The sequence below is a fragment of the Alexandromys fortis genome, unplaced genomic scaffold (assembly GCF_014885135.2).
Source record: "Alexandromys fortis isolate MF-2015 unplaced genomic scaffold, M_Fortis_MF-2015_v1.1 scaffold_2_26212498_36691700, whole genome shotgun sequence".
NCBI lineage: Eukaryota > Metazoa > Chordata > Mammalia > Rodentia > Cricetidae > Alexandromys > Alexandromys fortis.
Genome location: NW_026067931.1, coordinates 4687294 through 4701540, shown reverse-complemented (window position 1 = coordinate 4701540; position 14247 = coordinate 4687294). Strand labels below are relative to the sequence as shown.

The 14247-nt window shown below is 43.2% G+C and overlaps 1 protein-coding gene across 2 annotated transcripts in view; it reads right to left on the bottom strand.

The window, feature by feature from the left end:
* Mdn1 (midasin AAA ATPase 1) overlaps positions 1 to 14247 on the bottom strand; it is a 123846-nt gene that overhangs the window by 6616 nt on the left and 102983 nt on the right. Inside the window, exons 86-97 of one of the 2 annotated variants that reach the window (XM_050145480.1) lie at positions 12813 to 12982; positions 12236 to 12379; positions 11457 to 11604; positions 9393 to 9709; positions 9033 to 9197; positions 7980 to 8081; positions 6887 to 7088; positions 5338 to 5502; positions 4398 to 4555; positions 3316 to 3405; positions 2413 to 2528; positions 1642 to 1816 (exon numbers count right to left, since the gene is read on the bottom strand). In XM_050145480.1, the coding sequence (XP_050001437.1) occupies positions 1642 to 1816; positions 2413 to 2528; positions 3316 to 3405; positions 4398 to 4555; positions 5338 to 5502; positions 6887 to 7088; positions 7980 to 8081; positions 9033 to 9197; positions 9393 to 9709; positions 11457 to 11604; positions 12236 to 12379; positions 12813 to 12982 (1952 nt within the window). The remainder of the gene's footprint in view (positions 1 to 1641; positions 1817 to 2412; positions 2529 to 3315; positions 3406 to 4397; positions 4556 to 5337; positions 5503 to 6886; positions 7089 to 7979; positions 8082 to 9032; positions 9198 to 9392; positions 9710 to 11456; positions 11605 to 12235; positions 12380 to 12812; positions 12983 to 14247) is intronic. The other variant, XM_050145481.1, reaches the window with a different exon arrangement.

The following is a 14247-nucleotide window of genomic DNA, read 5'->3' as shown; positions in this document are numbered from 1 at the left end:
CAGCTCTGCTGGAGCAGAGACGCCATGCTCAGCTCTCCCAGGCAGCTGCAACCCACGATGGACTTAGGCTAGAATCTTCCCGGTAAGCGCACCTTGGGGTGCTTACAAACATCATTAGAAATGGGCTAGTCCAGGTGCGAGAATTAGCCTATAAGGGCTAGAGTATGGGCCAAGCAGTTCTTTAAATGAATACAGTTTGTGTGTTGTTATTTCGGGCATAAGCTAGCCAAGTGGCCGGGGTGTTGGGGACGCAGCCCCACCGCTTCCTAATTCAACAAAAACACTCAGTTACAAAGTTTTATATGCTGACAGACAGAACTTTAAAAAGACATGACAGATGATAAACTGGCCAATATAGCTAATTAGCCTTTGTAAATGAAACAGTTAAGGCTTGCATTCCTCTGATCAAGTGTCTGTCTTTAAACAAGCCTGTAAGTAGTCTACAGATAAAGGACAAGGGAATGAATGAAGGGAACACAGACTTAGTTTTAAAAACAAACCCTCCTTCATTTCTTTACTTTTCAATTTCTGGGTCAGAATTATCTTAAAGAATTCTTTTATCCTCTATATTCCCAAGTCAACCAACACAGAGCCTAGATATAAAGCCCACACAGAACTGTGAGAAAACTAAAAAGCAAAAATGAGAAATCTTATCACCACCCACATGAACGACAGCACAGTTTTAGAACAAATTAGTTAAAAATGCATTACACTGAGTACTTTTAAATACACATTTAATCTTTATCACTGAGGTAGGGACTGACTGTTATAATCCTCAATTTTTTCCAGAAAGTATAAAACTGATAAGCTGCCCCAAGTTATGGTGAGGTGGGATGGGGACCAGACTCAGAGGGTGTGGGGTGACATCCTACAGGCCACATATTTCTGCACTGTACTGACAGGCTCTCAAGCCACAAGAGCAGCCGAGGTGCTAAAAGCACTTTCAGACTGGCTGTCTCCTGAGGTCAGGACATGCTGATGTTGTCCTGCTCCTTCTTTGTAATCATGGGGACAGACTGGAAAAGAGGGGTTAATTCCAAGCTAGTGACAGAGCTGCGGACATGACTTTAGGCCTGCTACCCTGAAAGCAAAATGCTAATAAACTTTCCCCTCGGTTTCCCTTGTGAGATGAAAGCTGTTTTGAAAATAAACGCGGGTGATCTTCAGGATTTAAATAAACCCTGGGACTCCCTTCTGATACTGCTGTGTGAACTGTGTCTCAATTATTCCCGATAGTTTATGTTGGGGCTGGACCCCGACAAGAGGGTACTTACTAAGATTTTCCAGGAGAGCACCCATATTTTAGGTCAGTTGTTGGCTTATGCTAGATAATAACATCACTGTAAAAAACCCCCAAAACAAAAAAAATCCCCTAGAAACCAAATAGACAATGGTTTCAGAAACCATGTGATATGCAATCAAAACAGTTTAATAAAACAGCTTAATTTTTGCATTTTATAGAAAATAAACACTGTTCAGTATCAAAACAGTAAGGGATCAAAATATTTGTGCCATCATGGAATTGCCCCTCAGGCCTTAAAAGCACACACCATCCTAGGCCCAATCACCGCATCCTCTCTGCCCACTGTCTGGATACACTCGACAGCCTGGACAGCATGGTTTGGATTTCGCTCTCCTCACCTGCTTGGTGTGGTTGTCTACCATGCTGGAAGAATCATCAATAGCCAAACAAATCTGATACTGCCGTTTGCTGGGCTTGGTCCTCCGAAGCCATATCCTGTCTTTCCGAAACTGACTGGCAATGTACGGAATGATCTTCCGCATGTTCAGCCGCTTGCCCGTGCGATAGTCCCCCCTGTTATAGGAAAGATGAACACAGTCCCATGCCTCAGATTTAAGATAAAAATCACGTTAGTAATAACTTAAAACTAGAGTGTCAAGTAACTAGTTCTCAGGCAAAGGTGCTACCATTCACTGAAGACTGCAGGCTAGTCTTCCGACCGCCAGCTAGAGCCCTGGTCCAAGATCTGACCGCAGTAGCTAAGTTTTTTCAGAAAAGCTAAGACACATTTTATAAAATTAGAAAATATAATTTTCTGTATTTAAAAACAAAGTCCTATATGCTTCTCTTTCCTGTTCTAGACCATAACTTTGACCACATCTTTGCGGCCCTAGTCCTGGCTGAGTCACACACCACACCAGCACAGGGAACAGCACGGCATCTAAGGCTGTTCCCACACAGCAGTAATGTAACTGCCTTCATGCATATACTTCTTCCCCACACAAGAGCACACACACACGGTTACTATGTGCAGCTAACAGGGGACAGTAGCAGTATTGAACCATACTGGTGCCCAGATAGCAGACGTGGCAGTGTTATCAATGGTCAGTGCTGAGCGCAACTGAACTGGTTGACACTGACCTCTAAGGGCCTCAAGAGGAAAGACTTACCTCAGCTTGGCTGCCTGTGTGGGCTCTAACAGCAGACGAAGCTGCTCGCACAGCTGTTGTGAAAGAGATGAAGTTAAGACTAGGTAACTCTGCCACATCTCAGCTGCAGCCTTCTCCTAGGACAGCAAAACAGAATTATTATTAGACTGTTGAAGCAGAAAAGAACTTGCATGAACTTTTTTTGCAAAAGCACTTTAAAGCCTTTCTCAGCAAGCAGCAATTCAACTAAATCAATAAAAATGTTCCCTTGCCCCCAAACCGATAACCTACAGTTCCAAGAAAAAGGGTGCAATAGGCCAGTTAATGGGAACTCACAAACAAATCAACACGTTCCTCCTTGTCACCTAAAGAACAGGACCTGCATGCCCTGCACAGCGGCATGTGTGAATGAGGACCTCTGGGTGAGGCTGATGTAGCCACTCTGAGCTCTCACCAGTTTTCAGAGGGAAAGCGACAACAAATACCAATCCCCCCAGCAGCCCTGATCCACGGACACACCGGCAGAACACATGATATACACAGGTAGGACGAAAGATGATATACACAGAAAAGAGGTTTGCACACGCACCTCTATATTTAGAGGTTAAACCATTAAATAAAAGACACTCCACAGCAGCAAAGATCTAGAAGATCTGCAAGACCACAAGCATGACCTTTTCCCTAGCTTCCTTTACAAAGCCAGGAACACAAGTTAAAGGAACCAAATACATATATCTGCTTTAATGAGACTATAGCTCTAGTGGCAAAGCAGGTACAAACAGTGGATGCCCAGGCTTAAATTAGATTCTGACTATACTTTCTACTGGTCTCTCCCTTTTACAATGTAACTGGAGCCAAGAACCTATTGAGTTGTATCTTAAAAACTCAGACAAATGATTTTATGGAAAGAAAGCTTTGACTTACCTCTTCTGCATTCCCATAGTCATGAGCCTGCCAGGTCTCCAGCTGCCGCTCCATCTCCTGTCTCAGCTCACTGACATCTTTTAAAAGGGGCTAAGAAGGAAAAGCTACTGGTAAGTGGTGGCCCAGGCTGTAATCAACATCTTATCATTGGCTGTCTTTCTACGGTGTGACCTTGTTGCAGGTATGTCTGAACTCACAACTTAGACAAATTTAAGGGGGCAATCAAATGATTCCACTTCCTGTTTGCAAGACCACATGGATGAGTGAAACTTTCATCATTTAAAATACAGCCTAGTCAAACAAAATAAACAGAGACTTTTTTTCTTATGTGTACACAGACACACATGTATATGTGGAGACCAGATGACATCAGGGGTTTTTCTTCCAGAGTCACCTACTTTCTGATAACCTCTATCTCCATGAAGTCAAATTACTATGGGGAAGGATCAGCTATAAGGCTCTTCATGTGGATGGAGAGATGGCTAAGTTAGTTAAACACATGTCTTGCAGGCATGACCTGGATTCTAGCCTCAGAACCCATGCAAAAAGAAGCCAGGCACGCTGATACATAATATCAACACTAGGAGGTAGAGATAGATGGATCCCTGGAGCTGGCTGCTTAGCCTCCTTAGCCTATTTGAAAAATTCCAGGCCAGTCAGAGACACCAATTTCAAAAAGGAAAAAAAGTGGACAGCAATGAAGGACACCCGAGGTCATCCTCTTGCTTCCACTTGTACTCAAATACAGAGATCCCACTGACCACCTCTGCACCTTCCCCAAACGTTTCTTCCTATACATAAAGTAAAGTTACTGTTACATAATGTCGTGGGTTGTTAGCTGTCCTCATGGCTCCTAACACTGTCACCCTAATAGCCAATGCTAAAAACCAGCGCCACACACTGGATGAGTCTGGAATGACTTCATAGTTTAACAAAGGATGTATGTATTTACTAAAAGATTGCTGTCACACCAAAAGTCCTCTCAACAATTTTGATAAGAATTGATATTCCAAACAAAGGACTATTCCATAGAAGTTCTAAGTAACTTAAACTAAAAATTAACAGAGTTGTGAGTTCAGTACTTGGAAAACTGGATCCACAAGGAACTGACGAAGTGTATGAATGGTTGAGTCCCGGCTTCTTTCTGGTTTCTCTGTCTCCTGGTAAGATGTGCTTGTTCTTGGGTCTTGGTCTTCTTTTGTCTTAGCTGTCTGAGTGTCCATATCCATCTCATGAGAGCCTGTATTCATAGAAAGATACAGTTTCATTTATCACAGTTATTTAGGTAAGACTGATCTTTCAAGACTGCCTGCCCTCACTCAACAATTTCCACCTGTCTCTGCTCCATGTTGATTCCTTACGTCCTGCAGTCTCCGTTGTCACTGCCAACAGGAATGAGGCAGAAGAAAAACCCTTAAATCTGCTACAACCTTTAGGATTTTATTTATTATACTGGTGGAAGCTATTTATTTTTAAAGAGTGTGCACATCCAGCACATGACCTGTGTATGTGGTAGTGCAGGCCCGTATTGTCAGCACTGGAATACCCAGGGAGACTGTGTGTGCTAGGCCAGCCTGGCTATATCATGGAATCCTATTTCAAAGACCAAAATAGCAACTGCCTTGTAACAGAATTTGGTTAGCCATGAAATCTTTTCATATACATTTCCTCATTTTATTTAATATTTTTCCTTCCTCTGTGCTTGTACCTTAATGTACTTAAAAAAACAATCTCTATAATTAATGATCAAGAACATTTTATGCAACTTCAGTAGACAAACTTCTTCTGTTTTTCCATATATGTTTAAAAAAAGAAACACATGAATTTCTCAGAAATTCTGTTTTACCTGATGATGGATATTCTGCAAGACCTTCTTTTGTATCTCAAATAGATTATGATAGGTGAATTATTTTCGCCAAAATCAGAGATCAGAATAGGAAAGGACAAAGAACAGATTTCACTACAGTGCAAGAACTAGACAGCCTTGGGGCTTTTCCAGTCTCCTCCCTCCTCAGGGCTCACCAGAGGCCGCAGCAGGGTCTGACTTCACTGCCTCTGGCTTCAGCTGCTCTGTGTCCTCTGCTCTGAGCAGCTCCTCTTCTGTATCCATGAGGATATCTTCTGCTTCCTCCTCCTGATCCTGTCTAGTGTCCTTTGTCGTCTGCTGCTGTTCAGCACTGGCCACATCTGCCAACAATGCACGGAGGGAGAAAACTTCCTTTATTCGCAGAGTAAAATGATGCTGAGTGGATTACAGTCTGTCACTTCTGGATTTCAAGTTCTACTAACACTGGTTCTGCCACTGACCAACCATGGGACCCAGACACTTTTTTGGGCCTGAACAGCTCCCACTGTCCTACTGATGTAACTGCCCATTGTCTACCTCCTAGAGAAGATACAGAGATAGTATGCATACATACACATAACAAGAGAAACAGGCATTTATCTGGGTTTTTACAGATGTAAACAGAAAACAGTGTGGAGTGTGGGCATGTGACTTTGGAGCAGCTACTGGAAACCATGGTTGGAGAAACTTGTAAGTACACAAACTAATATAAAACAGGGCACAGAAAGAGTCTCAGCATTTTAGTCTTGGACAAGTTCAATTTGAAGACCTCATGGCTCCCAGAGATTTGAGAAATTATATAACCAAGAATTCCAATGTCTCTGACATAGGGCAAAAGCTGAGTATATTCTTCCCAAGGCTATGACTAGACTAGGCTTGATTCAGTCTCTGTCTTTCTCTCCCACAACAAAAGATTTCACATAGCACAGGCTGGCCACAAGTCTGCTATGTAGCCAAGGAGTCCTTGAACTTGTAATGCTTTGGAGTGATGGGGAAGTAGTCAGCCCACTTAGCTTTATGTAGTGCTGGGAATCAAATCCAGGGTTTTGGGCACACTAGGGAAGCACTCTTACCAACTGAGTTAACAACCAGAGCTCGGGTCCCATTCACTACTCACTGCCCATCACTTCAAGTCATCCGGTGTTTATACACTGGATCCCCACTGGATCTATGTAGAGCCCCACAGTGGAGTCTTGCCTTATGAGAGGCTATGAGACACTGCCTACGGTAAGGAAGAAACAAGCCCAGGCTCCAGCCTGCGGAAGGATCTGGACCAACTATATATACAATGATCAACTTTCTTTTTTGTTGTTCCAAATACAGTAAGAGACAAGAAGCATTACAATCATTTCTGTTCACTTCACAAGAGAGGACTGAAAGACAGGAACTGGGGTGCCTGGCCACTGACTTTCTCCTTCCAGTTTCTATTATAGCTGGTCACCGTCCAAGGACATTCAAGAATGTTCAATGCAAAGAAATGAAAGTCAGCACCAGGATTATAGAATGCGGCTAGCTGTCTGTGAGGACAGAGGGTTACCCCAGGATACGGTTATTTTAGTACCAGAAACAAGTTGTATTTCTGCCTTACACAAATATTGTATGTACTGAGAGAAAACAGTTTAAAAAGCCTTTCCCCCTCTTCTACTTTGCCTGGCATGTACAGTCATACTGTGTAATGTCAGAGATCGCTTTGTGAGCAAAAGCAGAGTATTCCCACCACCATACCGTAAGTCTGTGCGTCGTATGCATCGCTGCCTTGCTTAATATGTTCAAACGTGTCTGAGTCTTCCACCCGAGCCTGGGGCTGGGCCGGGCCCTGCTCAGGGTTCCTGTCTGTATCCACAGTCCTCAGCCTCTTATGCACATGCTCATTGTGGTCACCCATGGAGCGTTCATTGTCAGCCTGCCCAGGTTTCCTCTTAAAACTCTGCAGGATTAATGAGATCATCAGAACCTTGTCTGCAATGGCAAAACCTCAAAACAACCAAAACTCATCCCCAGGGAGGAGGTTAATCAGGGATAGCCACACAACAGTGGAATTCGATACACCTCACTAAAGTTTTGTGTTTTGGCTCCCCTCCACCCACTCTGAAGCTCAGACTGGCCTTGGATTTGCTATGCAGCTAAGATAACCTTTAAACTCCTGATTCCCTTGCTTCTCCCTTGCAAATGCTGGATTTAAGGTACATACCACCATGATTGGATCTATGATATAACTAACCAAGTTAAGAAAGCAAAGAAACATCCATATGTATCATGTGTATAAGTGAAACTGGTAGCACTGACTCTCTATGTGAAAGGTCCCCTCGGTGGTTTAGGGACAGAACAGCATACAGGCTTTTAGGACACTGTTGGTTTGCTTTTTGAGTATAGTCATCTCATGGGCATGAATATATTTTAAAAAACTGTTAAGTCTGAAAAACCATGGGCAATGTCAAGAGTAAGCCTGGTTTGTTGGTGCTGTACACAGCTCTTGAGCTCTAGAGCAGGAGCAGCAGCCACTGGAAAAACCTGGTCGGGGTCTTCTAAGGCTGCTAATTATTAGGTCTGGTAAACGAGCCAAGGCTAGAAATGTGGTCGTTTGTTGTTGGTTTTTCAATAGTCAGTATGTGTTCATGTGTATGCAGAGCTCATGGAGGTCAGAACTGGAGTTACAGACGCTGTCAACTGCCATGTTACATAGGTGCTGGGACAGAACCTGGGTCCTCTAGTAAGTGCTCAATTGCTAAGATATTTCTCTAGCCCCATCATTTGCTTTTAAACCTCTTCACTTTTCCTACCTGCCTTCATTTAAATTTAACCAAAGAACGATAGAAACCTGTGTATTTTTGTTGGTCTGTCGCTGGGAGGCCAAACGTGCAATCAAGTTGGATTCATGTCCTTCTGCCTGGTTTGCATCTGCAGCTCCAGTCCCATGTTCCTAAGAAACCCAAATCAGAAAAGGAGGAGGGGAGAAGCTATTAAAGCAACGGCTGCCGTATTGCAATGGATTCAGCTTTTCTCAGTGCCCACTAGTCTCAGGGGGTAACTCCCCTATGTGCCTTCCTGATGCAGAATTCCACCCCTAACAGAAGCCCTGCTTGTGGACAGCAACACAAAACTGAAATAAATCCAGGGCCCTGGCTTTGCTGATTGTTCCTTGTCTGTGGGAGCATACGGTCTTATTCTGAAGGCCAGACAGACCAGGCTCAATCATCAACCAGTTACATACCCAGGGGCCGTCACTGAATTTTACCAAGGCTTATTTTCCTCAAATATAAGATGGAGAAAACAGAACAATAGCAACTATTTCTTTGAGCTCTGACTAATGAACATGTTCAGCACCTAATGAGTGCTCAATGAATAGTGGTGGGATGATGAATACCGCTGCTGCTGGGGAGGGCTGGGCCTGGAGCAGCGAAGGAGCAATTCAGTGATATTCCTTCTTCCCACAGCACCAGCACCAGCCATCTGAGGTGCTGCCCTTAGAATACATTACCACTAGGCCAAGACGGAATAGTTTTCTTATAAAACCAGAACATTTAGAAGACTACTGAACAACAGGGGAAACTCAAAATACCATTAGATGCATAGGTTTCTGCGTGAAGTCCAAATTTGACCTTTCTCTTCTTGGGGAGTTTTTTGAAAAGTAACACAAAACTAAAGATCCACAGAACTGTAAGTCTAGTAACTATTTTAAAGTAAGCACATCACTCAAACACAGTCTGCAGCATACATTCTTGTGTGTGTCCTGAGAAGAATACACAAAAAGGCCAGAATGGAGACGATTCTTTAGACATCAACAATAACAAAAGACAACAGAAACCATATACACCAACCTGCCAAAGAGAACATGGTTTCAGACAGACAGACACTGGGGACGGGGTCTCACCTCTTTGCCCTGCTCCTTCTCTGGTGCAGCCCCCGCTAGCTCCACAGCCTCTACACTCTGCACACTGTCCACACTAGTCTGTCCACAGGAGGTGTGCTCCTTTCTCTCTGTGGCCTCTGGGACTTCCTCTTCACCACCAGACTTCTCTCCTTCCTCATCCTCCTTCTGCAGAGGAAAAACACATAAGCTCTGGGGATGGCTTACCAGGAAGCAGATGCCCTACTCCTTGCTAAAAAGCTGGGGAGATGCTGTATGGAGCAGACTCTGTAGTAATGAAGAAATAGCTTACAAGATTCTGCTGGAAATGACATGTCTCTTCTACTACTTTTAATACAAGAAAGGTTCCATATCCCACAGTACCTGGGGCTGGAGACCTTGGTCAGCAGGGTTGGCACTGCTTTCTTCACCTCCATCAGTGGCAGCCCTGTCCTCCTCCTCTGCCTTCTCTTTCTCTTCCTCCTTCTCCTCCTCCTCCTCAGAGTGCTCTTCTGCATGGCTGGCTGTATCTCTGTCATGCTCAGCAGCTCCTGTATCCATATTCTCCTCACCTTCCCCAGGGCCTTCCTCAGGTTCTTGTGGACTGTCACCTTCATTCCCATCAGCCTCGGGCTCTTCAGTTTCGTGGTTTGTTTCTTCCATATCTTCTGCTTTTTCTTTGATCTCCAAAGGATTCTCTTCTGACAGAAACAACAATTTTTAAAACTCATGATTTCTAAACGTGGGAGGTAGTTAGGTAAGAGACACTGCCCACATTTCTAGATGTGTTGGGTTCAGTTCCCAGCACCCACATGATGACTCACAACTGTCTATAACTGTAGCCTCATGGGATGCAATGCCATCTTCTGGTGTGCAGACACGCATGTGGACAAAAATACTAGTATACATAAAATACACATATAAAAATGTTTTAGTCTTATTTTTTAAGCCAAGCATTGGCAAGCTATAGCCCACAGGCCAAATAGTTTCCTACATTTCTGTCTGTGACGTTTTCTGGGAACACAACCAAATACATGCTATTTATGTGTTTGCTCTATTGTTCAAGGCCTAGGAATGTGTTTATCCCACTTATTGTTCATTGCCTACAACAACAGCTGCTACTCTGTAAAAACAGAGCTAATGCAAGAGAGAACTATGGACAACAAAGCTTAAAGTATTATTTGAGGAGGGACTGGAGAAATGGCTCCCAGAGAATGGAGGTAAGTTTCCAGCATCTACAGGTAGTTCACCAAATTTTTAACTGCAGTTCCAGATGCCCAATGCCCTCTTCTGGCACCAGGCACCCACGTGGTACAGGGATGTAAGCAGGCAAATACACATGGGTGCTGAGCTTAACTTAGCTTCTCATGCTAGCAGAGCAAGCATTTCCCCGAGGTCCTAAATTTTACTTATAAGTGTTTCCCTATATTTTAGATACTTCAGAAAGCTATTAGCCAGTAACTGTCTAACATAACTGTCCTTTGGTTCATATACACAGGTCTAAAAGATCCTAAATAAAATGGGTATTTTAAGAAGGATAACATACTATACCCTTAGTAGTTTTAATCATAATTTTATGTGTGCTTGGTTGTTGGCACTTGGGATTAAAGCCTGATTCCAAGCTGGGTGGTGGCGGCGCATGCCTTTAATTCCAGCATTTAGGAGACAGAGGCAGGTGAACCTCAGTGAGTTTGAGACCAGCCTGGTGTACAACACAAGTTCCAGTACACCCAGGACTGTTACGGAGAAACCCTGTCCTGAAAAACCAAAATAAAGCCAAATTCCAAATTAAGATTTTTATATAAATGGTCTTAATTTAATCAGTCTTTGTAACATTTTTTGTCTCAACATATCTAAAAATTATACATAAACTTAGCTTTCCTAGGTACGTAACTCAGTTAAATCAGGAAAGCTACCTAGCGTCCTTCTGTGAGGCTGATCAGCACGAATGAGTTCCCACCTGTTACCCTTAGCGGGATCCCTATGCCTGAATTGGGTTAGCAGAGGCTCCAGATTACTGCCACAGTATGTGAGACTTTCCTGGGCTTATTCTTATTCGCTCTCATTCTCCATTATCACAACTTCGTATTTTAAGATGGAGACATCGAAGCCAGTGGCTGAAACCCTCTTTCCTCTAGAAGAGCTGCACAAAAGCCCTGGTAGACTAAACCTGCACAGTGTGCACACTGACTCACGAGATGGTACAGTGGTGGCTCTAAAGAAAGAGGAGTAGCGAGAAAACACCATCGGTCAATGCAATTCAAACAGTAGGAGGGGAAGGGGCAACTGAAGAGAAAAAGGTGTGCTGGTCTATGCGTGATAGGTTTACTCAAATTGGAATGGAGCTAGCAAAACGGTATTTCTGACCCTGTCACGCCACTGGCCAAAAAGGAATCAGTGCTGCCCAGTGCCGTGGACTTCTAGCTATGGGCGCCCTGGAAGACATACCTTCTGCTTCCTCACTGTCTGTGTCTTCCCCACCAGTTTTGTCCTCACTGTCAAGTTTCAAGTCATCCGGAAGGTCTAGGGCCTCAGGTTCTGGCAACTTGTCCTGCTTGCCATGGTAGGGGTCCACCTCATTCTCATCATATTCCCTCTTTGAGACAGCAGAAAGAGAACAGGGAGAGCAAAAATTCTTTACAAAACCAAAGACCACGATTTCTTAATATTACTAGCCCACTTTAGTCATTTAATAGTATTTTTCAGTCTTTCATGTTAGAACTTCAAATTTCATCTTCTATATAGACTCTGTTATGTTAAAACCCAAAACTTACATTAGCAAAAACCAATAGTTAAGATACATTCACAAGGCCGGGAGGTGCTGGTATATACCTTTAACCCTAGGACTTGGGAGGCAGAGGCAGGTGGATTTCTGTGAGTTCGAGGCCAGCCTAGTCTGCAGAGCAAGTTCTAAGACACCCAAGGCTACACTGAGACACCCTGTCTTGAAAAGAACGAACAAACAAACAAGATACATTTACAAAATGCTGCAACCTTCCTCCCCAACTATGCAGCCCAAGATGGATGGGAACTCACAGTCCTCCTGCCTCAGCCTCATGAATGCTAAGATTACAGGAGTGCATGCTACCATGCTTCGCTCTGATGCATACTCTTCCATGAAGCATGCAAAAGGAAGCAATAAATAGGAAGGAAAAAAAATGTTGTAAGACATGCAAAGAACTGCAGTCTTGAGTCAGGAGACTGAAACACTTCTAAATGTTCACTACCTCATCAATCTGTTCATTAATTTTCTCTTGGCCTTCTTCAATGTCTTCAGGTTCTGATTCTTCTTTCTCATTTTGATGTTTTTTATGCTTGTTCAAATTCCCAGCATCCAAGTTGTCATCTTTAGCAACAAGCTCAGAATCTTCCTAAATGAAGAAAGAAAACTGTCATACATCCAAGAAACTGCTTCTAGATGGACTGGCCCTAAGATACAGATGACTTCTGCTGTTAGGCCCAACCCAGAGATGATTGGGCACTATTCACGATGGGCAGATAGCCCTCACAGCAGCAAGAATAGAGTGGAGTGGGTCTGATTGACACACCATTCTCTTATCCACCCACCCTGCCATTCTCAGCTAGGAGCTGGGGTGCAGCTGCACCGGGAGAACTGGCTTCCTTCCTCCACAAGAACACATGGGAGGACTAGGACAGGCTGCTATTAGCCCTCAGTGTGAACAAGAGAAGGAAAGAGATGGAAGAAAGAGAAGCGAAACAAAAGGAAAAGCAGTAGACAGCAGGGTATGGAAGGACCAGCTCCTTGGTTGCAGCCTGAACTCTGGGAGGGGGACTCTTAATTACCTCATCCATTCCTGGTCCTGTTTCTTCAGCTTTACTGTCATCATCTTCATCTTCGTCCTCATCATCTCCCCAAAGTCTCTCATCTAGTTTGTCAGCTTCCTCTCCATTGAGATTGCCCATCTGCTTATCCAGGTCTCCATCCTCACTATCAGATTTCTCATCATCCTCTTCTGAAAGGGAACATGCTAAGCTTAGTTAGGCAGGTCTGTGTGTAAAAGGCAAAGATACTTCCTGGCCAAAGTGTCATTAGGATTTACCGCCTGTTTCTATAGAACACTATAGGAAGACACCAAGTATTTCTAACAAGTTGTAAATCATTTGGAAAAGGGACTTTCATGTGTGAATAAAGAGTAGGAGAAGCTGCTGGGATGCCTGGTTTTGATGCTGGGAGGACACTTTATAGGATCTAGAAGCCACACTTAGGTTTAGCTAAAATTTGTATTTATGAATAGACATTGCATTCCCTGATCTTTTCTTTGAGTACTTTACTATGTTTGTTCAAATATTTAACTATGCATCAGATGACAAATTCCATGCCCTCATCTTTATTCAGCTGGCTTCTTTTGCTGATAGGTATATTCTTATGCTTCAATAGCAATCATTTATACACTTCTTCTACTGTAAGTTCACATTCATTTCTGTAAAACCTTTGCTTAGAATAAGACACTGTATTTCAAGTTAGAAGTCTCTGCTTTTGACAATAATCAGATCTAAGTACTAGATTATGGCACAAGCATGGCAGATAATAGTATGCTATAAAAATATTGTCATGTTTATAATGCTATGAGGAATACTAATAAGATGTTTCAAACAAAAGCCAACCGCAGAACCGAGTATGGTCTATGTATGTGCCTATATGCCGCAAACAGGAAAAATACACTAGTATTAAGTGGCTCACGTGGTAGGCTTAACAGTGTTTATTTTGTTCTTACAGTTTAGTAACAAACATCTACTATACTTTGACTTTATTACTGTGTGTGTGTAAGCACTCATGAGCGTGAGTGTGTGGCGGTCAGGAAGACCACAGCCGTCAGCTTTTGTTTTCTACTTTCTGAGACAGGGTCTATTTTTCTGCTGAGTAAGGTTAGTTTGCTGCCAGCTTGTAGGGTTCTTTCCTTGTGAATGCTTCCCATCTGCCACTACGAGTGTTGGGATTACAGATATCCATGCTGGATTCTGGGTCTGAACCCAGGGTCCTAGGGCTTCCAAGGCAAGTGCTTTTACTCCCTGAGCCACTTCCCTTAGCTCCCTAATATTTTTATGATACTTAAGGAAAAAGTCACTAAAAACTTATCCAACAACAAAAAAACTCCATAAATAAATTCAGAGCCAAGCTGTTACAGTTCATCTTGTTGTTTTTGGATTTCTCTGCAGACCACTGAGCCACTTCATCCAACAAAATCAAAGTCATGGCTCACTCAAAAGATAACCTTCA